General features: G+C 40.5%; 1 protein-coding gene across 2 annotated transcripts in view; it reads left to right on the top strand.

The window, feature by feature from the left end:
• LOC136835019 (mitochondrial thiamine pyrophosphate carrier-like) overlaps positions 1–26,882 on the top strand; it is a 69,985-nt gene extending 43,103 nt beyond the window's left edge. For both annotated transcript variants that reach the window (XM_067098057.1, XM_067098056.1), the window contains exons 6-8: positions 4,761–4,906; positions 15,624–15,795; positions 26,219–26,882. In XM_067098057.1, coding sequence (XP_066954158.1) covers positions 4,761–4,906; positions 15,624–15,795; positions 26,219–26,244 — 344 coding nt within the window. In that variant the 3' untranslated portion in view covers positions 26,245–26,882. The remainder of the gene's footprint in view (positions 1–4,760; positions 4,907–15,623; positions 15,796–26,218) is intronic.
• Positions 26,883–27,931: the final 1,049 nt, after the last annotated feature.

Raw genomic sequence — 27,931 nt, 5'->3', positions numbered from 1 at the left:
CGACAACTAGGCCGCTTAGTTGTCTGCAAGTCTGCTCAATGTTATTTGAGTTGTTCGGCTATAAAAACTAACTGAACAGTCTTGTTGTCCATTCTCCAGGCCGTTGGTATGAAGTTCCTGCTTATGTAGAATACTTTGCTTTTCTTGTCCACATACAGACTCCAAATATATCGTGGACCCGTCTTACAAGACAGAGTCTGCCAGTTCGGGAGTTGTCAGGGTTTGACAGTTTTGGCACAAGCCTTCTATCGAGTCTTTGCCCTGCACAGGGACAAGGAATCATAGCCAGGCTCCGCTGTTTTTTCCCCAAGACCTGAATTTTCAGTCGGACCTACGGTGGTATCTGTCCGAATTTAGTCTTTCAGAGGAAGTCCTTCATTATGAGACTAGTCTTAGACTGCTTCTCACTCCTTGTTCTAGTCAAGGGAGCCCTCGCGGGGATCCGGGAATTTCAGGGACATGTCTCCAGGAGAACGGAACCTTCGCACTATGCCATAGAGCTGAAAGCCTTTCGCATAAGGCTTCAGGCCTTCTCTACCCTTACTCTTTCCTAGACTGCTGTATTCCTTTAGACTAGACCGTAGTCTTTACATTTTTACTCTAGCACTCATCCCCAAGCGACAAGAGAGTTTTTTACAAGGAACGATTGACTGAGTTTTTAATTTTTTTTTCTAGTCCATCTGGAATTTCTGGCAGATGAACTGAGCCATAAGAAACTCGCTCTTACTCCCAAGTGGACCTTGATTCCCCTGATCTGTTTAGTTTTGTGCTATTTTTGGGGCAGGCCAACCATGACCATCGACCACCTTAAAGGAACCTTCTAGCATAGGCGACAGACACCATTCTGCAAGATTGTTCTAACTTGAACTTCTAGGCTGTTCCACTGTTCGACATGGTCAGGGAAAAGCTGGATTTTTTCAGACTTATCAGAACGTTACAGTGTCCCTCGTAGGCCCATTCTGAATTTTAATTTATGGTTCCTGGTTTGCTGCAATTGATTGATGGACTCTCCCAGAATCCTTCCACCTTTCGTAACCTCGAACAATCTCACTTCAAGGGACACCATCATGTGTGGTGCGCTCTTATGCGGACAGCCTTTGGGCTGTCTGGGTGTTCATCAGGAAGGAGAGGTTTTTTCAGAGGTGCTACAGAGACATTTGAGAGATGCAGACGGGGGTATTGAGCTACGTCTGACTCAGCAACACGGTTTGCTCATTTACCCTGGGAATTTTTAACTGAGAACGAGGACCCTTCCAAGACCTGGATCCAGTCTCTCTCTCTCAAAAACTTAATGGAAGATAGGATGGTTTTGACAGCTGGGGATTGTGCTTCAGGCTCCCAGGAGCACCTGTCACCCCGAGCTTTTTACCTCGCCTGACTTCCATCTCGCCTAGCGCCAGCTACAGCTGGATGCCAACTCTACCCCGGGCTTCTTAGAGCGCCCTCCAGCTCCCGACTGATTAGTTAGCTGGCCACAAGCTCTGCTGGCCCCACCTACAGCCTGGCACCAGCTCAGTACACCCAGCGTCAGCTTCCGACCATATGGCGCCAACTCTCCCCGCATCCTTGGCTCTAGGGAAGAGTAAGAAGCTCTTTTCTGTTGCAGTTTTCCAGTGTGACCTGAGCAGGATTGGAAGCACAGGGGTTCATTCATAACGTTTAGTGTTCTGGCACCCTCCGTCTAAGAACATATGGTCCTCTCTTGTGATTTGACTTGTTTTCTGAGGCCACTCGTAGTTTCAGGAGAGCTTTTGGCCTACTTTTAGTGAAAGCTAGAGACGTCAGTACAACCTCTACTTCATTAGTTTTCAGGCACTGTGTGGCCCCTGACGTCCAGTCTACAATCAACCTTTTCTGAGACACTCAGATGTAGGAGAGCATTTTGCTCCTTTTAAGGGAAGCTAAGAACGTCAGAATAGCTTCTGCCTCAATAGCTTTCAGGCACTGTATGCCTGACATCCATTCTACAATCAACCTACTAGAAGTGTAATCGATCTTCTTATCACTTTTGGAAGAAAGTTAAAACAGTGTTAGATTCCTGCAGTACCATGCGATCATTGTTAGTAATGTGGAAGGAAGAATAGTATTTTCTCCTATCTATTCACCTTGTAGTAAGGTGCTGAGATTTGTGAGAGCTGGGGGTTACATGTACCTGGAGCACCCATCACTATCAGTGAATGGGTCATGGTCTTTATTTCAGTGCAGGTGACAGTCTTATCTGGTTATCTTTATATTGGTACTGTGCCCAGGGCAAGGGCAAATATTGTGGCTTTGTTGGTCTTTGGAAGACTTCCTCACCGGAAAGCTCCTACTGATACTTCGTCAGCATTCGGATTGCTCCTCCGCTGCGAAGTTCCCATTGAGTAGAGGCGATCCTGGCTATACTGCCACACCACTGCAGGTTAAGATGAGCACCAACCAGAGGCAATTCTCTACTGCAGGCTCTCTTAACTAACAAGGAACTACAAGCATTGTATTCAATACTAGCAAATTTTTCTATTTCAAAATCATTATATGACTTAATGTTTCGAGGTAGAATATGTCCATGTATCCCACCTCCTGTCAATGTGGATTCAGCTATGTTATTACTGGGCAAGTTTTATATGCACTTACCCAGTAATTACATGATCGGAGCCCTCCCTCCCTCCCCTCCGACGGACATAGGGCATAAACAGAATGAGGCTGTTTGCTAAGTAGTTCCTGGTATTCCCATTAGTGGGCGGGACCAGTCACCTGCACTAAGCTGTGAAGTGTTACCTGCACATTTTTAATTCAAGCTACCATGCAAGAGGAAACTATAGGTATGTATTTACTGGGTAAGTATATATAAAACTTTATTTTATCATAAAAATGTCATATTTGCTGGTTAAGAGTCTCATCTTTGGAAGCTTGAGAACTGTAAATACCGAGGTGAGGGAGACTTATCTCTCTTACCAGTGTCCTCACAGAAAGTATTTTATTTATAAATCAGGTGAAGTTTTTAAGTTTGCTGAGTAAACTTTTTTTAAAATATAATTTATTAATTTCTAATTGTTCCATATACAGGCGGTTGATGCAGCCGGAACATCGTCGAAAATCGTCAAAATCATAAAATTACTTTTAATTTGCATTGAAAACGATTAAACTGCATTATTATTGAGTTTTACATCTTCAAATTATGATTATTCTTTTTTCCTGGAAAATGAATACCAGGAAATAATTTCTGATGAATTATTTATTCGAACGTCGAAGTCGGAAGTAAACCGGGACTGCCTGTACTTGATGCATGAAAGACGTAAAATTATTTGCACTTATGTGGATTTAATCAGTGTTTTTGTGAAAAATGCTTACCAAGGTTATTTATTAAGTGTCAAAGTTGTTCAGAACCTGAAAATATATAAGCAGCATTAATAACTGGTGATTGCAGTTCCAGATAATTTGAATTGTCATCATCAGTTAACCACTGTATCATCTTTCACTTTACCCATGTAAAGTATCCCAAGGCTTTATTGGCATATGATTCTGATCCATCTTTAAGCTATGCTTACCTTATTTTTGTTATATGCTACTTGGCTGAATAGGCGAGCTGTAGCAATATCATTCATATCCAATAAATGCCACACTAATCTCCCATGCTGTAAAGGAACTCTTTGCCAGGCACCTTGCTTGCATGATAGAATGGATTGAGTCTAATAATCTGTAGTGACCTTGCAGGGTAACTTGGATATTGTAGATTTTAGCTTTCAGTGTCATTGTAATGTTTCTTAACTATATGTTCATAGTATTTTTAAATGGAGGACCATATCAGCTTTAAAGGCCGGTTAATCTGACCACAGACTGACTAGTTAGTTATGAATTGATGGCTACCTTTGCTTTTTTGTGGTAGCATAATCTGGTTTGCTAAGTACCACCTTTTAATCTTGGATTGTAGTCGATTATGAGGGGTTCTTGGACTAAGTTTATGTAAACTACAGGTTTTCTTGAAAAAAAAAAATATATTTTTTGGCTTTGTAATGTAAGAGTAAAGGGTGCATAGCATGATTTGCTTTTGAAAAGAAAATTGACGGCATCAGAGTAAAAATGTTATTAATGTAATTCCTTTGTAGTTACTGTGGTTATCTTAGTAAATTATTTTATAGGGATTCCTTTCACTATTTTATATATTTTTGCTATTCTGAAATCTGTATAAATTTATTTATATATACCATGTGTTCCCACTGACAAATCCAAGGAGCATCAAAGCTGTACGGAAACCATTTTTTTTTTTTCTAATGTACTGTAGGTTTTTCCACCTGGTTTTATGTACTGAAAGTAATTATTTTCATTATATGTTCAAGAGACCTTTTCTCCACCCACAGTGGTGATTATTATACACAACTGGAAAAATTACTGAACAAATAGTGCAAATATAAGACTGAATTGTGTTTCTTAAATCAATAAGTAACTCCTGGTCAGTTTTTAATTCTTTAAATAATTTTTAGACTTAGTGTAGGTATGCAAAATAGGTAAGGGTTTGAACATTTGAGGGGCAGTCTATATAGTGATGTACTATACTGTTCTAGGCTGTGAATGCTGAGGAGTATGTATGATCTATATATAAGCACTCAATATGAATGCATGACATTATGTATGGTAGGAGGACTTGTAGTTCTTTATCAGTTACATAGTTGTACATTCATACATTACGCAGGTTATCTAATACATGCTTCCTTTAAATGTAGTGATTTGTACATTTGAAACCATTCTGCACCATATATTACTGATAAAAATCTAATTTCCAGATGAGGTGGCTCCATGGTTAAGTGCTAGTGCATTAAGTGGATCGGCAGCTGGTGCTTTTGCTAAAATTTGTGTATATCCACTGGATGTACTGAAGAAAAGGATGCAAATTATGGGTTTTGAGGAGGCCAGAAGGCAGTTTGGAAAGGTAAAATTTATCCTTTTTCAGTAATGAATATGTAAAGTGTTACCCTGTTTCTAATGATCTTTATATTTTATATCAGCAATTTTCTTGGTTGAGTCCTTAAACGACTTGTAATTTAGGTAGTTTTCTTGCAGTCATCTTGATCTGCTAAATTAATATATTGCAATTTTCTTGATATGGGGCATTAATACCTTTGACATGGAAGGAATTTCCTTACAGTGTACACAGCACTCCTCTTTGCCAAGAATACAGTAGTCTTAAAGGTACAGCAAAATCAATGAAAATGTGTGATGAATTGCAAGCATGCTTCTCCATACTAATTATCAAACTGCTAGTGGAGTAGTTGTTATTTAGTGATGGATTTCATTCCTTTGCCAACTGCTATTATTTGTTTAGTGATTTTTATAACTTTGTTTATTTTTCCAGCTATCGCTTATCAAGAACACAAACCTCACTAATTTCATTTCTCAGGCCTTTAAATCGTACAGATAACCATGTGTCTGCATGCTATGTCACTCTTCCTTGATTATATATTTGTATAGAGCCCGTATTATTCTGAGATAATGTATGTCCATGTAATCACAGGTATTCAGTTCTTTTATTAAAGTACTAACTACTCCTGAAGACAGTGCAAACATAGTTGGGATGTTTCCATAAGTTAAAGCAACTAAATTTTCCAGTGAAAAAGCACCTGTAAATAAGTTGGGATATTATTAAATATCAAATCTGCAAGGCTAGGAGATGCACTGTAAAAAGCAGAATGAATTGGTAATTAACCTTATTATGTTATTCAGCATCTCACTAGAGGAAATAAGTGAAAGGTTGAATTTGAGCATCATAATAACTGATAGGAATTTTCAAGATTGTCACTGTTATGCATGGAGATTTTGTAGACCTTTGATGTTGTAGGAAAGAAAGACTAAAATTAAATGTTTCTTTTAAGACTTAACCCTCAATTGGTTTTTCATGACCATAAAGCAGGCTTAGTATAAATTTGTAGACATGAAGTCTGATATATCCCACTTGATAACCATCCTCAGAAACAGCCATGGAGAGTCACTGACGGAGAGGCTTTTGATAGAAGGCACCATTTGGCTCCCAAAGGCCACTCTGCCAATTGGCAGCTGCTAAGAACTCTCTTAAAATAGAATTTTTGGTTCCACTAGAGAAATTTGAGGGGAAAAAGAAAGGCTGCTGGGAAAGGTCTCAGGATAGGGCTTCCGTCCCAAAAGGCAGTAAGGAAGCCTGAGAAAAAGTTTCATTTTCAGCAAAGTTCAATTCTTCAGTTAAACCCACTTGTAACCAAGGTTCCCTTCTCCTGGCCCTGCTGTTCTGTTGCAACTGACTTAAGGCAACACAGTGCAAGATCAGTTGTATTATCAGGGACCTGAGATAGCCCATGCTTATGCACTGCTTACCATGATTCCTCTTCTTTTCTATGGGTAGTGGAGTGAGTGTCTTAGATTTTGTACAGATGCACATATTGCTATGTTAAAGTACAGTAATGGGTCTCAAGCGCACACAGTTTCAGCATGTATGGTTTTTTTCTGTAATATTCTAAGCACTTTGCCACATATCTTGTGTAGGCTACAACTTTATTCTGTACACACTGTAGTCATAAAAATATTAAAGATGTCTTCAACATTGTTGCATAATAATTTTGTTTTGTATATGTAACTTACCCAGTAATTACTAAGCTAAGAGTTTCTACTCAAACAGCAGTTAGAATTCTGAATTCTGCAGCAGCGATTCTTTTGTTTTGTGTAGGTGACTATGCCCTGCCCACTTTCGGGGTATGAAAGAGGAAACACCGCCAACACGACAATTTGTTTCTGCTGCTTGTAGCGTCAACACCTGGTGTTGTTACAACAGTTTAGAGTTTTTTGAATTTGTAATTTTTTCTTGAAGTATTTTTGTAGCCTTTTTGGCATTTTTCATATTGACTTTCACGATTTTGGCCTTTTCAACTAGTTAGGATCTGTCCGACACTAGTAGTTCTAGCTTCCAGTATTGCAGTAAAAGCTGCAATACCCGGTTGACAAAATTAACTTACGATTCTCACACCTTGTGTTCCGGTTGTAGAGGTCAAGTTTGCTCTAATAATTTGACGTGATAAATGTGGGGATTGGGGAGAACAAAAATGGGAGACTTTAAATACTCATTTAGCTAAACTAGAAAGAGGTAGAAAGAGGAAAGCAGCCGCTAAAGCCAGCGGGAAATTAGCTAGTCAGGCCTTGACTCCTAGATCGGATACGGCTGACATAGCTGTTAATTCTCCAACTGTTAACCCTTCCCCACGTGCATCAATTAATTCTCCTAAACCACCTACTCCTTCTCCTGGCTCCATCACTTCCAAACCCGATTGCTTTGCCAGCCTTGAGAATAAGTTTGAGCAAGGTTTAAATCTGGTAGTGAGTACAGTGGCCCAGTTAAGGGCATCAGTGCTGATAAGTTTGAAAACAGTGCTAGAGGTGAAGTGTCAGTGGAGGAGGCAGCTGCTCATCCCACTGATTCTCCTAGGCGTCGGTCCCTGCCATACTCCCCGCTACCTGGGAGGAGGCACACAGGTAGCCCAAGGGAGGTCAGTGGGGTCTGCCCACGGGCAGTCGTCCCCTCAGTCCAGCCTGTTGTATCCCAGGTTGTGACTAGAGACAGCCGCTGGAAAGGCGTCTCGGAAGTGCATTGGCTTTCGTCAAGTTCTGAGGAGTCCTCACCTCTTAAGAGCCATCTTCGTCGCCTCCCCGATGAATCTTGCCTGCTTAGCCCTTAAACGCCGACTGGACGTATCGTAAGTCAACTAAAATTGTCAGTCAGGTGACGAGTGGACATACCGTACATCGACTACAAAAAATTTCAACTTCGGTCAACTTTGACTCGACCAAAATGGTAGAAAAACGCAATTGTAAGCTAAAACTCTTACATTCTAGTAATATTCAATCATTTTCCTTCATTTTGCAACAAATTGGAAGTCTCTAGCACAATATTTCGATTTATGGTGAATTTTTGAAAAAAACTTTTTCCTTACGTCCGCGCGGTAACTCTGCCGAAAATTTCAGAAATTCTTTCGTCACTTTGTCGTAATGTTTGCACTGTTTTATATTAGCCGTTACATAAAGTTTTATATATGAAAATGTGTGCAATTTCATGTATAATACAACAAAATATAACCCATGGTTGTAGCTTTTATCAGTTTGGAAATATTTTCATATAAATCACGATAAGTGCCAAAATTTCAACCTTCGGTCAACTTTGACTTGACCGAAATGGTCGAAAAACTCAATTGTAAGCTAAAACTCTTACATTCTAGTAATACTCAGTCATGTACCTTCATTTTGCAACAAATTTGAAGTCTAGCACAATATTTCGATTTATGGTAAATTTTTGCACAATAACTCTGCCGAACATCTGAGAAATTCTTTTCACTTTGTCGTAATGTTTGCATCGTTTTACATTTCGTTACATAAAGTTTTATATATGAAAATGTGCGCAATTACATGTAGAATACAACAGAAAATAACTCATGGTTGTAGCTTTTATCAGTTTTGAAATATTTTCATATAAATCACGATAAGTGCCAAAATTTCAACCTTTGGTCAACTTTAACTCGACCGAAATGGTCGAAAAACACAACTATAAGCTAAAACTCTTACATTCTAGTAATATTCAATCGTTTTTCATTTTGCAACAAACTTTGCACAATATTTCGATTTATGGTGAATTTTTGAAAAAAAACTTTTTCCTTATGTGTTTGAACATCTCAGAAATTCTTTTTCACATTAGTTTTCGTTACATAAAGTTTTATATATGAAAATGTGCGCAGTTTCATGTAGAATACAACAAAAATAACTCATGGTTGTAGCTTTTATCAGTTTTGAAATATTTTCATATAAATCACGATAAGTGCCAAAATTTCAACCTTTGGTCAACTTTAACTCGACCGAAATGGTCGAAAAACACAACTATAAGCTAAAACTCTTACATTCTAGTAATATTCAATCGTGTACCTTCATTTTGCAACAAACTGGAAGTCTCTAGCACAATATTTCGATTTATGGTGAATTTTTGAAAAAAAAATAACTTTTTCCTTATGTCCGCGCGTGGTAACGGCTGAACATCTCAGAAATTCTTTCGTCACTTTGTCGTAATGTTTGCACCGTTTTATATTAGTCGTTACATAAAGTTTTATGTACGAAAATGTGCGCAGTTTCATGTAGAATACAACAAAAAATAACTCTTGGTTGTAGCTTTTATCAGTTTTGAAATATTTTCATATAAATCACGATAAGTGCCAAAATTTCAACCTTCGGTCAACTTTAACTCGACCGAAATGGTCGAAAAACGCAATTGTAAGCTAAAATTCTTACATTCTAGTAATATTCAATCATTTGCCTTCATTTTGCAACAAATTGGAAGTCTCTAGCACAATATTTCGATTATGGTGAATTTTTGAAAAAACTTTTTCTTGTGTCTGCGCAGTAACTCGGCCGAACATCTCGGAAATTCTTTCGTCACTTTGTCGTAATGTTTGCACCATTTTATATTATACGTTACATAAAGTTTAATATATGAAAATGTGCGCAATTTCATTTAGAATACAACAAAAAATAACTCATGGTTGTAGCTTTTATCAGTTTTGAAATATTTTCATATAAATCACGATAAATAGAAAAAATTCTACCTTCAGTCAACTTTAACTCGACTGAAGTGGTTGAAAACTGCAATTGTAAGCTAAAACACTTACAGTCTAGTAATATTCAATCATTTACCTTCATTTTGCAACAAATTGGAAGTCTCTAGCACAATATTTTGATTTATGGTGAATTTTTGAAAAAAATTTTTTTACATCCACACGTTACGAATTCATGCATCATTTTGTGATATTTTCTCTGTGTTGCTTTGATCGTTTTACAATTTGTTATATACCAAAATCATCGCAATTTAGTGTACAATACAAATAAAAAAAAATAACTCGTTAGCTTTAACCATTTTGCTCACAGCGCGATTTGTATACAATTATTTATGAAATTTTTTTTTGTGCTGTCATATATTTCAATATTTATATATGATATTTTTTTTCATTTCTGATGGTTGCATACTAAACTTCAGGCAATGACAAAAAAAGGAGCCAAAAATGAACTCTTAATCTTGTAAACTAAGCGTGCTGTGATTTTTTGAAAAACCTTTTTTCTGCTTCGGTGCTAACTCCCGAACGCCGTCGGCATACGACAGACACTTTTGTAAATAGAGGCTCTGCGTTTAAGGGTTAAGAGACGTTTCTCGGGTAAAGATCAGTCCCCGCATCGTCCTTTCAAGGGAGTGAGGGAGCTTTCCTTCAGTCCTCGACCTTCGTGTAGCAAGGGGGACAGTCCGGAGCGTTTCTCCTCTCCTCAGCGCCAGGAGCAAGGTTCTAGCTCGCTGCACTTCTTGGGCAAGCAGCTCCAAATTTTGCGTAAGCACCCTGTTCCTTCGGAACATCCCGTATCAGCGGAACGCTTTGATGAATGCCCTGTACCAGGCAGGTGCCCTGTACCAGGCAGGTGCCCTGATGCAGCCAAGCGCCCTGACGCAGCCAAGTGCCCTGACGCAGCCAGGCGCCCTGAGGTGGTCAGACGCTCTTTTTTGTTGGAGCGCCCTGAAGCTTCCGATCTTCCTCTAGCGCTTGAGCCCCCTCCAGACTCCAAGCGCCCTGCAGCTTTGGATAAACCCTCTCCTGTGTTGGACCCAGCTCCTGAACCTTTGCAATGTAAATCGGATAATATCCTTCATCATTTACAGAAACCTGCAGCACAGACACCCCCTGAATTAGACTCAATTATGTCTCCAATCTCTTCTGAAGACGAAGAAGGGGAGCAGGATGTGTCTTCTATGCCGTATACGACATTCCTCAAGTTCCTTCTGCAGCAGTTCCCAGAATTTTTCGCTCCGTCCTCTCCTTCCTCTCCAGCTTTGTCGCTCTTGATGAGCAATCAGCCTGTGGATTCGACGAGACTCCCTAAGATGTTTCTCTCTAATCATCGAAGAAAGCTCTTCGCTAAGTATAGAACTGGCTTTTCGAGAAGAGGAATCAAGGGAAAGCCTATTTTAGTGTTCCTCCTCTTGTCTCGCACATACGTGGTACTTGTCGTATGCAACAGGAGAAGCTCCTTCCCTGGGAATGGCTGTCTCCTCCCAGGGGGACTTTTCTGCACTCATTGACTCGGGGCTTAGATCAACTCTCGCTTCGGCAAAAACGTTCTTTTCAGCAAAGGAGATGGATCACCTGTTGAAGAGTTTAAGTCCGAGGTGTAGAGTTTTCTCGACTGGTGTTTGGGAGCAGTTGCCAAGAAGCTTCAAGAACCAGCTTTTTTGTGTGATGAAGCTGCAGATCTGTTTAATTTTCTCTCCTCCTCAGAAAAGCCGTTAGAGATGGCTCACAGGAATTAGCTGCCCTTTATGCCCGGGCGTGCTTAAGAAGGGCGAACTGTGGGTCTCATTCACATCGAAGGGTGTTGCGACCCCACAGAAATTGGCTCTCCTTTTTTCCCCTCTGGATAAACATCATTTGTTTCCTCAGCCCACCATAAGTGAGATTGCGTGAGTCTGCACCAGAAATCAACGCAAGATTTGTTGACCCAATCGACGAAGCGTCAGAGGGAATGGTCTGCCTTCTCAGTTAAACCATCATCTCCTCTCGAGCAACCAAAGCCTTTTCTTGGAGGAAATCAGAGATCACGCCCCAGGTTTTGAGGTTCAATTAGATTTGCTCCCCGAGCGATCAAGAAATCTTCAAAATCATCCTCTCACAAGTGAGAATTTAGTCCTTCATGCTCTGGTAGGGGCCAGGTTTCGTCTCTTTTGGGAGAGATGGAGCAAAAGAGGAGTGGATCAGTGGGTGGTGAAAGTTTTAAAGGAGGGATACTCTATCCCCTTCAAGGAGAATCCGCCATTGACCAACATTCTGTCGTATTGATGGCTTGCTCCATAAGATCAGAGAAGTATTCGGCCCTATCGAAGGAAACGTCCTCTCTTTTGAGCAAAGAAGCAATAGAATTAAAAAGGCAGACTTGATAGGATTTTACAGTCTCCTTTTTGTAATATCCAAGGCTTCAGGGAGTTGGAGACCGGTGCTCGACGTAAGTGCTCTGAACGTCTTTATGGTAAAAACAAAATTCAACATGGAAACCATCCACTCAGTTCTTGCTTCCATCCACCAGGGAGATTGGATGATATCCCTGGACATGCAAGACGCTTATTTCCATATTCTGATTCACCCGGACTCGAGGAAATACCTACAATTCGTTTTTGAGGACCAGGTCTTTCAATTACGAGCACTTTGTTTTGGTCTCTCGATGGCCCCACAACTCTTAACTTGAGTGGTGGCTCATTTGGTGGGTTGGCTACATTTAGCGGGAGTGAGTATCTTGATATACCTGAACAATTGGCTAATTCGTTCGCCCACGAAGAAATGCTGCATAGAGGACTTACAGAAGACTCTTCTCTTAACTCAGGAATCAGGACTAATAATGAACTTCGAGAAGTCACTAATGATTCCTACTCAGAAGATTCTTTATTTGGGAGTTCTTATAGACTCTGAGTTTTCGGGCTTCTCCGTCATTCAGGAGAGTAGAAGACTGTTTGTGGAAGGTAGACCTCTTCCTCTCACTTCATTCTTGCTCCGCCACCCAGTAGATGAGTCTTTTGGGGATGATGGCTTCTCTGGAGCAATTCGTAAGACTGGGGAGACTTCACATGAGACCTCTCCAGTTCTATTTAAGAGCTTGCTGGGATCGGAAGGTTCATCAGGCCTGTCATGTCTTTCCGATAGCCCTGGAAATAAAGGAGGATATGTGGTGGTGGAGGTATGCAGACAGACTTTCGGAAGGGAAGTCGCTCGTTCTGGTGAGCCCCGACCTAAACTTCTTTTCCGACGCGTCGGATTTAGGTTCGGGAGTGCTCCTCGGGAACCTGGAAGTCTCGGGGAGGTGGTCTTCAGAGGAGAAAGGGCTTCATATCAACATAAGAGAATTAAAGGCGATACATCTAGGTCTGCAACACTTTGCAAAGCAGGTACACAACAAGACTATAGCGGTACATGCGGACAATACCACGGCCCTAGCGTACATCAAACATCAAGTGGGGCCACTCACTTTCTCTCTACGAGGTAGCAAGTCACCTGGTTCATAAAGGGCATGTGCGATGTCCTGGCGGACGAGTTGAGCCATTACAAGCAAAATCTGCCCACGGAGTGAACACTAGATCTTTGCGTTTGTGCTACCCTTTGGAAATTATGAGGTCAACCAAACATAGACCTGTTTGCAACTTCCAGAAAGTACCACCTTCCTCTGTTCTGTTCCCCTTTTCCGGACCCTCTAGCGTGGGCAATGGATGCAATGATCCTGGACTGGTCCAGCCTAGATCTTTACGCTTTAACTCCATTTGGGATGATTCGGGAAGTAGTAAGGAAGTTTCACTCACACCACAATGTAAGGATGACACTCTTGGCTCCCAACTGGCCGCAGAAGGAGTGGTTCCCGGACCTGATCGATCTCCTCGTAGACTTTCAGAGACTCCTTCCTGAGATTCCAAGTCTTCTCAGACAACCCCACATCAGGAAGTTTCATCAAGGCCTATCCTCCCTGGCCCTAACAGGATTTCGACTGTCTACAGACTCATCAGAGTGAAAGGCTTCTCTAAATTGGCATCAGAGGCTATCGCCAAATGTAGACGCATCTCCTCCAATAATGTCTACCAAGCTAAGTGGGCACGCTTTAGGAGTTGGTGTAGAAGAAATAAAGTCTCTTCCTCAAAAACATCTATTGCTCAGATAGCAGGCTTCCTTCTCTATTTGAAATCTTGTAAAGGGTTGTCTGTCTCAACAATAAAGGTTACAGAGCGATGCTCAGCTCCGTTTTTCGGCATAAGGGTCTACACATCTCAAACAACCAAGACTTGTCCAATCTAATTGTCTTTCAATATCTCCAAGTCCAAGACAGAGGAGTCCTTCTCTTGGAATATTGATGTAGTTCTTAAGTGGTTTTACGACCCTCGCTTTGAACCTATGCGCTCTTCCTTTCTAAGGGATCTGACTCTGGAAACTCTTTCTGGTTGCCTTAGCAACAGCTAAGAGAGTAAGTGAACTTCAAGTGATAAGCAAAAGGATTGGTTTTTTGCAAGGGAATGCAGTCTGCTCCTTTTTGCTAGGATTTCTAGCGAAAAATGAAAACCTGTCATATCCCTGGCCCTGTTCCTTTTCGATTCCAAGCTTCTCGGATATCCTAGGCACGGAAGAGGAAGAAAGAGAGCTGTGCCCAGTACATGCCCTCAGATATTATTTACATCGGACGGAGAAGATTAGAGGCTAGTTTAGTAATCTCTGGTGTTCGGTAAAAAACCCCTCTAGACCCCTTTCGAAGAACGCCATTTCGTTATCCTGAGGGATCACATTGTTGAGGCACACTCAGTTAGCAGAAACTGACTTATCACTATTGAAAATGAAAGAGCACGAGGTAAGAGCAGTTGCTACTTTGGTAGCGTTAAACACAATCTTTCTCTCTCGGCGATCCTGGAAGCAACCCATTGGAAATGCAAGTCAGTGTTCGCGATGCACTATTTGCTGGACAACGAGACAGTTTATGATAAATGCAGTGCCCTGGGACCTGTGTCCGTAGCTGGCGTAGTGATGGGTGAGGAAGTGTAGGAAGTGTCCCTTCCTTTCCTTTTCTCTTCGCCTTGAAAATGGTATTGAGTTCTTGTGGAGCCTGGGAGGGTACGATGTATTTGGAGTGCCCACCAGTTTTTTAGTGTTGGGTAGTAGTCTGTTTTTGTTTAATCATTGTTTAATTATGGTAGAGGTGACTTTGTTGTTCTGGTATGTTATTTTTGTGGTACTGTGCCCAGGGCAGGGCCAATTATGTATGCTTTGTCGGCCTTTGGTGTACACCTTCGTTGCAAAGCTTAATCTTATATTTCATCAGCCTTCGGAATACTCCTTCGCTGCGAAGTGTCCCACTTAAGTAGAGGCACGTCTGGCCATGCCACCACGTCGCTACAGGTTGAGATGAGTGCCACCAGAGGCAGTATCTACCTGCAGCAGCTCTCTCACCAGGTAAGGAACAACAATTATCTTATCAGTTATAATGTAAGCTTTTGTCCATGATTCCTCACCACCTTTCAGTGTGGAATCAGCTAAGTAATTACAGGGTAAGTTACTTATATAAAAATTACATTTTTATGATAAAATTAAGTTTTATATATACTTACCCAGTAATTACGGATGGAGCCCACCCTCCTCCCCGCACATGAACTCTTTTTTGCATAAACAAATTTGTGTTGGCTGTGTCCTCTTTCGTACCCCGAAAGTGGGCAGCGCATAGTCACCTACACAAAACAAAAGAATCGCTACCGCGGAATTCAGAATTCTAACTGCCGTTCGAGTAGAAACTCTTAGCTAAGTATATAATTACTGGGTAAGTATATATAAAACTTAATTTTATCATAAAAATGTCATTTTTTAACAGTGTTAATGATTTCATTGCTTTGTTACCTTAGGGAAAAAAAATTATGGAATAAAACCAGGTGATCAGTTGGCATTTTATACTTTATTGAATTCTAGTCTTTGTCAGACATATATTTGATACAAGACCCTTGTATTGAATAATGTCACTGATCCTGGAGTGACTGAGGAAGACCTTGGCCATATTTAAATATGTTTAATGGATCTTATCACTAATTCTCTTTCTAGGTTGTGGTGTATGAAAATGCCTGGAAATGTATAATAGGTATCACGAGAGAAGAGGGACTGAAAGCTTGGTTCAAAGGGCTTTGGCCTAGTTTGCTTAAAGGTGCAGCATCTTCAGGGGCGATATTTGTCTCGTATGAGGCTGTGTGTAGTGGGTTTGCTCACTTTCATAAAGGTTGGTAACAATTTTTTTATTGTTGAAACAAGAGAGGTTTTATGTAAAAGTATATAATTTTATATAAAAATACAGTAAGATTAATTTTTAACTTGATAAACCAATGTCTTAAAGCCATTTTATCAACATTTTCTTAAGGACAAACCCTGTTTAAAGAAGGAAATCTTGGTCTTGCTCAGTGATTAAGGGGCATGCTCAAATGGTTCAGTAGGTCCTGACTGTCAGAGCCATTCATTCTTTGTGTGGCTAAGGTTTTGAAAGCTGGAATATTGGTGAGGGAGGACAGTCAAGAATTATTTTGGGCTTATACAATGAATATCAATGTTACTGTTTTATTAGAAAAAAAAATGTAATTAAGACTCAAAATCTCGGTTGAGGTTTTGGTTTATGAAATTTAGCCTTTCAAGTCAAGCAACATGTCTCCTGCTAATGAGCGAGAGTAAAGGCTGGAGAATCCTGCTGAAACTGGGTCTGAGAAATACTACACAATAATGATTACTTTAGTATTAGATATGAAAATACCTTCACCTGCAAAAAAAAAAAAAAAAAAAAAAAAAAAAAAAAAGACTGAGTAGTTTAATAGCCTCTCAAGATACAGACATTGTGCTAGGTCATAAAATAATGAGCAAAGATGACAAAGCTAAAATCAGACCATTACACAGTGCAATAATTAGTGGTAATATCACAAATTCAGTATATTAGATAAAGGGTACAAGGTACATAGATACATTAACAAGCTAATACCAAAGTAGGTTCATTAATCAAATTAAACACAAAAAGCAGTGGTGAATCAGTTAACACATAACAAGGAAAGTGGCAGACTAAAGGGTATTTGTAGCATAGCTTTAGCCCTAGTTGCACACACTTTTTTGCTTATTTTATATCAGTTTCAGCTTCCTTTCTTCCATCTTCCTGTCCAACCTCCTTATTGCTTCTAAATGCAGCTATGGGATTTTCTCTGTTTTGCCCTAAGAGTCTTATATTTTATATAAGTAACTTACCAAGTAAGCACATAGCTATAGTTTCTAACTAATAAGACGGCGTAAGTTCAAAATTCGTTGTAACGCTTTGATTGTTTAGTGCAGGTGACAGTACCGCCCACTAATGGCAATACTAGGAACGACTTGGCAGATAACATCATTCTGTTTCTGTCATTCTTGATGCAAACATCAGATATTTGCGGCAGCTTTTTTTCACCATTTACCAGTTACCTAACCGGATTTTGGTGATGTATTATTGCTGATTTCGAGTAACCTTCAAGCCTATACTTTCAGGATCTGTTATTAAGATCTGATTCAAGTTTAACATTTTTTGCAGATTGATTAACTACCTCCTTCATTTTTACTTAGTAGAAAAAATGCTACTAGTGATAAGCAGTCATTGTCCTCTTTGCCTAGCATAGCTGGGCTCTAGACTATTTGCCTGAGTAGAGGTAACTTAGGCAGACTAGCATGAAGAGCAAAAGTTAGTTAAAATATTAGCTGAGGAATGGTTGATTATTCAAGGAGTAGCATAATAAGCTTTGCCGAGTAGTGTAATAATAAACTTTGTGCTCGCTACCACCTTTACTGAGTAGTGTAATAAAACTTAAACATTGCATTCGCTACCATCTTTGCCGAGTAGCATAACAAAACGTAAAATTGCATTCATTACAGGACCGATATTTTCAGTAATGAAATATCCGCAAGTCTCAAATAACGTTTGTTAGGAGTCGAGGTTTGTCTGTATGATAGTAGTCTGTATACTTCAAAGAATTAATTAAACATCACCTTATTAATTAAACATCACCTTATTACACTTTCCCTTGCTGAGAACTGAAAAAGTGTAAGGGCAGAACGTAGTAAGGAGAGAAATTGTGCTTATTTTGGTTGCGCTGGGCTTTTGGAAGAATTGACGTTCTTGACAGCCGAGAATCGGCTCAGTACAAGCTACTAGCTCAGTTGATGCCCAGTTGCGCAGTGCTATCTACAACCTGGGAACACCCAGCCTGGCACCAGCTCCTGATTGTCTAGTGCCTACTCTCCCTGCATCCAATTTTTTCTCTCCTGCTACTAGCCCAATAATTTTTTCTACTTGCTCCCATGCCTGGCTCCCTCACTTCCTTCCCATGCCATTGCCAGTGTTATTGTGTCTGGGTTAACAGAAGTTAACCTTGTAATAGTGTTGTGCAGTGGAGGAGATGTCTGCTTGTCCCCTGATGCTCCTAGACTGAATGTCCCTTTCATACTCCCCTAAGCCTGGAAGGAGGCATACTGAAGTCCAAGGGAGGTCGGGGGTTTACACACGGGTAGTTGCCCCCTCAGTTGAGCCTGTTGCTGGTCCCAGGTATCGACAGACAGCCACTGGAAAGGTATCCTACTGGATATGTGGTGGAGGCTGTGGCTATCTGGCCCTATCTGATCTCTTAAAACTGGTCTCTGTCAGACTCCCCTAAACCTGGGAGGAGGCATACTGTCGGTCCATGGGAGTCCTTAGGGGTTTTGCCCCGGGGAGTTATTCCTCAGTCAATCCTGCTGTCCGCAGGTCTTGACGGATAGCCATTGGAAAGGCATCCATAGGGATGTGCTTTTTTTGCCCTCTAGTGATACTGATCCCAGAGTGAACAGTTATGGAGCCCAATGTGGACAGGAGGCACCAACGTTTTTTTTGGGGGGGGGGAATTCCAATGTGGACAGATAAGGATCCCGGTGTAGACAAGTGGTGTTGGTGGCACTTTTCAGGTGTATCTCAGCCTTTGAAGATGCATATCTTCCAGTTGTGGAGCACCAGTGATTGGTGCCAAATGCTCTTGCAATCTGAGCGCCCAGCAGTGACTGAGCAGGCCGAGTCCGAGCATCCACCTTTATCCCGGTGTCCAAGCTCCCAGTGGCCCCCGAGCACCTAGTGTCCAAGCGCCCAGCGTCTACTCGTCCACTTGTCGGTTTGGTGCCAGCTGTCAGGCATCTGCCTCCAACCTGCTAGGGTCCAGCACCAGTTCCTCTTTGGCTCGGTGCCTGACTTTTTAAGAACATGCTGTTCTTTTGCCTTGTGCGCCAGTTCCAATTACACAGGGACTAAGTCTACCCCCAGACAAGGACATCTGTGTCCAGGTTTTTTAAGATTGTTGGTTGAAACTTCCTCCTTTGAATCTTTCCTAAAAGTCTTTCAAGATTGAAACTGGGCTTTTCTTTAAAGGAACAAGACAAGTGTCTTCTGCCTTTCCTCCCTCTAGTGCCTAGATGGATCTGGTCCTTCTTGTCAAGTTTTTTTGGAAGCCCCAATTTTCTGACTGATAGCAGGAGCACTAGCTTGAGTCCTCCTTTGGATTTTCAGTCGCACCTTTTAGAATTTGTCTTTTCTGTTTGCCATAGAAATCACTGCCACTTTCAGACGGTCCAAATTCTAGCCCCTTTTCCCTTCCTTGCTAGGGACCCTAGGGATTGAACCTGCTCTGGACTCTGGTGCCTGCCAAGATGTTAGCCTGGTTTGACAGTCTTTATATGAGTTTTTTGTTTGCAACTCATCCTCCAGTTTTCATCCAATTCCAAGGTTTCTGGTGAAGACACCAGTCAATTTCTCCAAACAGAAGAGAAGCGCCTTGCACTTTCTCAGACCTGTTTTCCTGTGCGGCACCAGTTCTCTAATGCCTGGGTCCATTCCCGAGCTCCTGGCGCCAGCTTCCTAGCACATGGTGTGGCTACTGAGTGCTCAGCACCTGCTTTAGAGCGCCCGACAAAAGGTATGTCCCATAGCCCCTTTTTTCCTTTGATTAGAAGGTGAAGTTCAAATAGAGATGAACCAGACAGCCCCTTCCTTCAATCTTCATGGCTAGTGAATGAAAAACTTAAGAGATGCAGGAAGCACCCTTCCTGGTCCCCACCAGACCCTGGTAGTATCTTAGGCCCTTCTGATGGGACAGGGTCTCCCCAGCTTGAGGATCTGTGCTTCGGCCTCTTTACAGCACAAGTCTTCCATGGAGTCCTCACTCCTCTTGTTTTTGACTTCATTTTTGATATCAGGGTATGAATATCAGTTCTCACTTGGACAACTGACTTCTTCGATCCCCTTCGATGGAAGTGCTTGAAGGTTTTTTGATCTGAAGTCCACCTGGTTCAGGGAAACTCAGCTGGACACCTTTGTTTTTTCTCACAGCCCTGAATCAAGTTGGAACTACGGTGGTAGCTGTCCGAACATTTACTTTTGAAAGGGAAGTTCCTTCATCCTTGAGCCTAAACCTAGTTTTCAGTGTCTCAGATTGAGGCTGGGGAGCTCTCTTGAGGAACCGGGGATTTTCCGGGACGTGGTCCCCGGATGGACAGATCCTTCAATTCTTTCTCGTAGAGCTAGAAGTTTTTCATGTAAAGTTCAATGGTTTTTGATTGGTAGCCATTCAGATAAGACCATGTTGTCCCATGTCTCCCCACCTCCAAATAGTAAGACTCCTTTTTCTGTGGACAGATCATAAAGTCTTCTAGTCACTCAGTTTGTTCAGGGAACTAAAGTCCTAGCAGACATGCTGAGCTGTCAGAAGCACATTGTCTTCATCATGGACCTTCAATCCCCCAGTTTCCGGGATCTGTGGAGTCTATGGGGCAGGCCCTTTTAGAACCTGTTTGCCCCTTAAAAGGAATCTTTGTCTTCCTCTCTCTTGTTGTCCATACCATCCCTAAAGCATGTGCAACAGACACCGTTCTACAGACTGGTCCATCGGACCTCTTCTCATCAACTTCATCACAGTCAAGGAGGAGCTACACAAGCTTTAGGCTAACTGAAAGTTGTGTTAACATCTTAGCCCTATTCTACCCGTGTCCCGCGTCATGGTTCTCGAACCTGCTCTGATGTTGGTGGACTCAACAAGATCCTCCCCCTACTGTGCCTTCTAAGAAAATCTCGGCTCAAGAGATCTAACTAAGTGGTCTGCTCTTGCCCCGACAGGCTCCAGACTGTCCCGAGCTTGTCATTTAAAAGAGTTTTTTAGACGTGCTGCAGTGGCTAGCAAGACGTAGAAGTCAATCTTCTCTCTTCGTCTGACAGATTTAAGGGGTTATTTTCCGAAGATGGTGTCTCATGCACTATGTCTCTTCCGTCGATGTCTGTGACCCCTTTGCAAATTACCCAGTTTCTTGCCAAGGAAACCTGGAATCTTGTATTCCACCATTTAGGGGTATATAGACCCAGTTCTTTTGTCATTCCTATCTCAATGACCTTTCAAGTCCTTTGCATGTCCAAGCAAGGAAGGAGACGTGGGTTGTTCATTTTCCCTTGGATTTTAGCCAAGAACAAGGACCCATCCAAGTCCTGGATTCATTTCTTTCTCCCTTAAGAATTTTATGGACATCTTTGACTTCCAGGAGTGCCAGACAGCACCTGAGTTCAAGACTCCTTTGGCACCCAGCTCTCCTGGCACCAACCACAGCCTGGCACCAGTTTTTTGCTCTGAACGTTCAGCTCTCATGGTGCCAACCACAGCCTGGCACTAGCTTATACTCTGAGCATCCAGGAGCGCTTACGACCTCTGAGGGAGTGTAGAGAGCTCTCTGTCCAGCTGGAATATTCAGGTATTACCTGAAAGGGACCAGAAGTTCAAGACCTTCCATACCCCTACGGTGATATGACAAGAGCTCATCTCACCCTCTGATTAGATCATCTTGTCCTTTATCCTAATGGACTTTTATTTTCTGAGAAACACTCAGATTTAGGAGAGCATTTTCCTCATATTAAGTGAAAGCTAAAGACGTCAGAACAGCTTCTACCTCATTAACTTTCAGGCACTACTTGTCCCTAACGTCCATTCTACAGTCATCCTTCTGGAAGTGTAATCTTTGCTTCTCACTGTTTTCAGGAATTGAAGCAGTTTTAAAATTTGGCAGTACCTTGCATTTATTAGTAACTGGCATGGTTTGTGAAAGGAAGCATAGGATTTTCTCTTACTATCTCTTCACCTTGTAGTAAGGTGCCAAGTTTTAGGGAGCCGAGGGGGTACAAGGTACCTGGAGCACCCACGAGACTCAGTGGATGGGTTTTTATTTCAGTGTTGGTGACAGTGTTATCTGTTTTTTTTTTTTATTGCAGTACTGCGCCCAGGGCAAGGGCACTTGTTTTTTTATTTTGTAATGCTTTGGCAGCCCTTGGAGGAGTACTCAGCTGCAAAGCTCCCACTGAAGTAGAGGCGACCCTCGACTTTACTGCTGCGCCACAGGTTAAGTTTAGCATCAACCAGAGGCAGTTTCTACTGCAGGCTCTCTTAACTAACAAGGAATGACAGGCATTGTATTCAATGCTAGCAACTTTTCTATTTCTAATTCATTATAGGACTTAATGTTTTGGAATAAAATATGTCCCTCTATCCCACCACCTGTCATTGTGGGATTGAGCTATGTAATTACATGGTAAGTTACTTATATAAAAATGACATTTTTATAATATAGTTTTATATATACTTCCCAAGTAATTACATGATCAGACCCCTCCTTCCTCCCCTCTGATGGACATAAGCATAATCAGAATGAGGTTATCTGCTAAGTCATTCCTAGTATTGCTGTTAGTTGGCGGTACTGGTCACCTGCACTAAACAATCGAAGCATTGCCGTGAATTTTGAATTTAAGCTGTCATACTAGTTAGAAACTATAGCTATGTAGTTACATGGTAAGTATGTATAAAACTTTATTTTATTATAAAAATGTCATTTTCATCTCGTTCTCAGGATCTGTTTTTTTTTTTTTTTGCTCTCCAACCACTCTTGCTCTCTCTTTTCAACGTCTTAAGTGCTGATTATTTGAAAGTGCCACAGTGTTTGGGTGTACAGCTTAAATTTCATGTTTCATTCATTCAATTATCAGAAAACTGAACAAAATGTAGTTTCATAGCAACTGACCAGCATATTCTCAAATCAGTCAATTGCTGAAGTGAATTCTACCCAAGGTGAAAGTTGATGGTTTCAGTTCTATCCACCTTGAGGTACCAGGTGATCGTCAACCAGGTTTCTCAAACCTCCCTTAACAGCCTCCAAACTGTAACAGGAGCTGGCCATGATACAGAGCTAGTGATTTTCATGAGCCTGGGAAGGAATGAACCATCAATCTTCAAGTATGGTACTGAGACACAACTTTGATTTTTTGTATTGAGAATGTCTTCAAGTTTTTCAAGAATTCACCCACATAGGGGGTTAGTGCTGGCAGTGCAGCTCATGCGGTGCGCTGTAAGCATTACTCAAGGTTTTTTGTAGCGTGCCTTTGGCCCCTAGCCTTAATCCCTTTCCTTCCTTTTATAGTACATTAAACCCCCGTATTCGCGTTCTCACGATTCGCAGACTCGCGTATTTGCTGATTTCTCTGTGGAACGTACCTACCCAATATCCGCAGAAAATTCACCCATTCGCGGTATTTTTCACTGAGAAATATTCACTAATTACTGTATTTTCATATCATTTTCATGACTAAATGCACTTTTTGTGATAAAACTATTAACCTGTTAAGCGTCCCCCGGATGAGCTCGCCGCTAACGCATTCACGCTTTTCTTGCAATTAGCGGTCATATCACTGATGATAGTTTTTCAAAGTTAATATTGATTTTTATGCTTATTCGCACTGTAGTTAGAGTAGGAATTTTATTAAATGATAGGATAAAAACTATTACTACTACTATTATTTTATTTCATAAGACTACAAAATACTGAATGAAAAGTGTTGTACATACATGCACTATTATTCTTTCGTATGCCAATCTCTAAAGCAGGGGCTACACACAATCCATCTATGTACTCGTGATTGTGGAGACAAATGTTCTACATTCTCATCTAGAAACTGATTTGCAAATCTGTTTGTTTCTTTCACGAGGTAATCAATGATTTCATCATCAAATTATTTCTCAAAAATTCTAATGGATTCTCTTTATCCTCAACTGAAAATTTCACGCCGGGATCAGCAACAAAAGTAAAGGGATCTCTCTCTCTCTCTCTCGGAGTCCAGTCACTCGGCAATGAGAAGTCATCTTCACTTCCGATCGGAAGAAAAGTTTGTTTCTTCAATATCCTCATCATGGAGGATTCAGAACTAGAGCCCTCATCATCAAATATGTCTTCAGTATCAGACACCTCTTCTAGGATTTGATTTATCTCACCTGAAGACATACGCCTCCTCTTTGACATTCATTGAGAACGACGTAAAAACCGTGTTGTCTCTGAAAACGCCCGAAGCGTACTGAAAAAAAAATAGTCATCTAGGCATCAAGCGACCAACTGAAAAGAGTTGCCAGGGAGGAAATAAGTCATCAATTACAGCTTACGTGTTCTGAGAGTGTTACCAAATGATGTTCCAACATTTTCCATACAAGTAAACGTATTATTACAGGGCTGACAGCTTGAAAAGCAGAGTTAAAGTCTTGAACGTAATATCCCGTTGAAGGCGCTACGAGAGTAAACGTATTATTACGTGGGTGACGCTTAACAGGTTAAAGTACTCAGGTATAAGCATTTTTAGAGGGTATTTCTTGTGTTTAAACTTCCTTTGATAGTTTAAAGTGTTTTTAGAGGGGTTTTAAGTATTCTCAGATTTTAGCTATTCGCGGGGGGGCTGTGTATGGTGCGCATCCCCCACGAATACAGGTTTAATGTACCTCCTCTCATATTCTCTTCCATCTTACATTCCACCCTCTCAGAGCTAACAATTGATTCATAGTGCAACTGCGAGGTTTTCCTCTTTACACCTTTCAAACCTTTTATGCTGTCAATTTCCGTTTCAGCGTTGAATGACCTCATAGCTCCCAGTGCTTGGCCTTTGGCCTAAATTCTATATTCAGTTCAACTCAAGAATTCATTTGTGAAAAATTTTTTTGGCTTTCATCATACCAGAAAAAGTGGGTGTACTTGATGGCTTGGCTCATAACCTCCCTCCTGGAAGGCACTCATCCTCCATAAAGGAGCTGATGCAACTTATATTATGGTGATTCTGTGACAAACATACTTTAAGAGATTTTGAAGATAGTTGTTGAAATATCTCTTTGGATTTGTGGTGTGAAAGGGCTCCTTATGGTTTACCAGTCAGTTATGGAAGATGTTCTTTGTCCAGTCAAGTAGTCTGTTAAGTGTGATGTTTTATTACATCTTTAATTTGAAAGGTCAAGCTTGTTGCTGCTCCTTTTATCTTGAGGTAAGTGGACCTTGGATTGCAGATCGACTTACCTACCACCATATTGCTCATTTAGCCATAACATCTTCCTTATCTGAGGTGTTAAGGTTCTTTTGGGTTTGTCTGCTCTATCAGACACAGCCAGTTGGGAAAACATTGTTATCCAGAGCATGATGGGGAGCAGGAATGATTGCTAATGATGTCAGAAGTGCAAAAACCACAGGCAAGGATCTGGCAGCAAACAGTGCTACCAGGTGTAGCTTAGCTCCATACTTTTTTTTTTTTTTACTCATTTACTGGGCAAAGTTTAAAACTTGTCCACACACGTACTTGACTTAGTCAAAATATGGTCTCATCCTTCAAATGCCATAAACACTGGTTCTACTAATACTGCTTGATTAATAATAGGCTTTTCTGTACCCCATTCACATCATCTTTTGCGTTTGATTGTCTGAAGGCCAACCAGGTTGACTGATTGGATGAGATAAAAAAAATGACTAGCAACCACAGGTTATGTGGTTAGTATGTTACATCAGGAATCATTGCCTGTCAGTGTTATCATTCTATGCCTTTGGCTGCCAGATATTTCCTGAACTAGAAACACTTGAACACTGGCAGTAAGACTGGTTTTTCGCGGTGTTCTCACTTCTGATGTCAGCAGTACTCATTCCTGCTCCCCATCATGATTTGGTAATAGTGTTTGCCCAATGGGCACTTTCTGTGGATGCACCGAGGTATTAAGGAAAAGGTATTTCCTCATTGGATATGCTTTGAGGTAAGTGGGTAGCAGTTTTAGCTTCAGAATGAATGATTGATATACAGGACTATAATGCAGTATTTCCTGTGAATATGTTTGTGTTTTGGTTTTCACTTGTTGGTTATTGGTCTTTATTGGCTAGATAGAGATCCTGTGAGCCAGCTGTTAATATAGGGTACTTGAAAGGAAAATTGTGCTGCAAACTGATAACTACTTTACTATTAGCTGATCCTTAAGTAGCAACTGGACATCAAAAACACTGCTTGACAGCCTCTAAAATTATGAACATTGATTGTTCCAAGACTTCTTTATTTTCATGGTAAAGGTTTTTGATGCTGATATTTTTATGGTAGTGACAGTTATACAGTAGTGTTGTACAGACTTGGACAAGACAAAAGAACTTGTGATTGTCTTCCAAACACTGAATATTTTTTACTGAAAGCTGTTGTACTTTACAGTAGGATATGATTAAATCAAAATGAGTTACACTTGTAAGATTATAAATTTTGTAACTTACATAACCTTTGGATATGTAGCCCCTCTTTTTCTTTATTTACCCAGGTGAAGCAAGTGACAGTGACCACTGATGGAAGTGAGCTCTGTAAGTACTCCCTTTTCATTGCAGGCAGCACTTCAAAATGAATATTACAAACAGGCTTTCAAAATGGAAATTGCATTAATGTAAATATTTATATACTCTAATGGACTGCAGTACTGTATCAGTTAAAGAAGGCTATATTTTGAATATTTTTTGCATGGAAAATGTTATGTTTAAATGAAACTGAAGATATTTATTTGTCCTTTATATTTTTGCTGGAAATTATGTGCTTTTACTGAGTAAAAATATATTAAAACTTTAACAGTCCTGTGTAACTTGAAAAGTATGTTTATAGAAGGGCTGCATACAACACCACGTGATGCTTTAGCAATTTCATCAATTAACAAAGACTGGGTCTGCTTAGAAAGTTTTTCTTATCTCTCTGAAGGCATATGGCAGACAATTGATACAAAAATAATTCAAATAAAGATTGAAGGGACAAAGAAGTTTCCCTCATTGTTTTTAATGAATGGCTTCCAAAGAAAGTTCAAGTACTGAAAGTTACAGTTGCAGTCATGAAATTCATTTGTTAAAATAATTTATAAAGTACAGTAGTTTAAAATGTAAAAAAGTAGTGTTCTGTGCATATTTAATATAATGTTTATACAATAAATGTAAAGCTACTAATTAGAAAATTATTATACCTAATCTTAGCTTTACATAAATTATGGTTGTGTTTGGTAAAAAGTAAACTACTTAAATGATATATTTTTATTTTTGCCTTAAAAATAAAGACAATTTTTAAGGGTTTATTTTTCATAAAAAGTAACAATTTCATAAAATGTAACAGACTATCTCGAATTGTGCCTTAACACTTAAGGAAGTCTTAACAAGTGCTGAATGGTTATTTGTAACAGCCAAGTGGTGATTAGTGTTGCCTTTGCTAGGTGTCTTATGCCAAAACATTTTGCTTGTCTTTTTGGCTCATGCACCAGAGATATGTATCAATTTGAGGGGCTGGGAGGATAGCATTCATTGGAGAAATACAAGGTTTGTATTAATGGAAATAAAGGTGTTGATACAAGTTAAAAGCCTCTTAAAATTTTGCATGCAAAGTACCTCTTTAGGGAGGTGATTGCTCTTGAGCTTTTCAGCTTAACAGTTCATGTGATTGAGATTAGATGGTAATAGGCACGTGTAACTGAATTGGATCAATGTTAGTATTTGGTATATTTAAATGATGTATTAATGCAAATATAGTACTTAAATTTTGTCATTTTACATTGTCGACAGGACTAGGTAGAGATGACTTTGTGGTTTAAATTTGGATTGACACCAACAACATTGAAAAAGACCAGAAAGATTCAAGGCTCCAACTTCAAGTGCGCTTACCATAGTGTGAGCATATTCCTGTTATAAACTGCTCTGTAGATCTTGGCTAAAAACTTTACAGCATTGTGACTTGCTCATGTATATCCATTGACAACTGTTGTCACTCATCAGTACTATGGAATGAACATCACATGATCTGGGAAAATTGCAGCTATCTGCACTGCAAACATAACCAAGGTGTGTATGTGCAGATGAAGGTCACTATGTCCACACACACACTTAAAGCAGAGAGGTCTTGAGGCGTGTGCCCTACCCATTCTGGATGCATGTGAGAACAAAGCATCTCTAGAGATGGAACATTCAAAGGAATTTCCACCAGTGAATCCATCATCCAGCCACCAAGC

The sequence above is a fragment of the Macrobrachium rosenbergii genome, chromosome 54 (genome assembly GCF_040412425.1).
Source record: "Macrobrachium rosenbergii isolate ZJJX-2024 chromosome 54, ASM4041242v1, whole genome shotgun sequence".
NCBI classification, from domain to species: Eukaryota; Metazoa; Arthropoda; class Malacostraca; order Decapoda; family Palaemonidae; genus Macrobrachium; species Macrobrachium rosenbergii.
The sequence above is the reverse complement of the archived record's forward strand: the minus strand, read 5'-3'. Positions and strand labels throughout refer to the sequence as shown.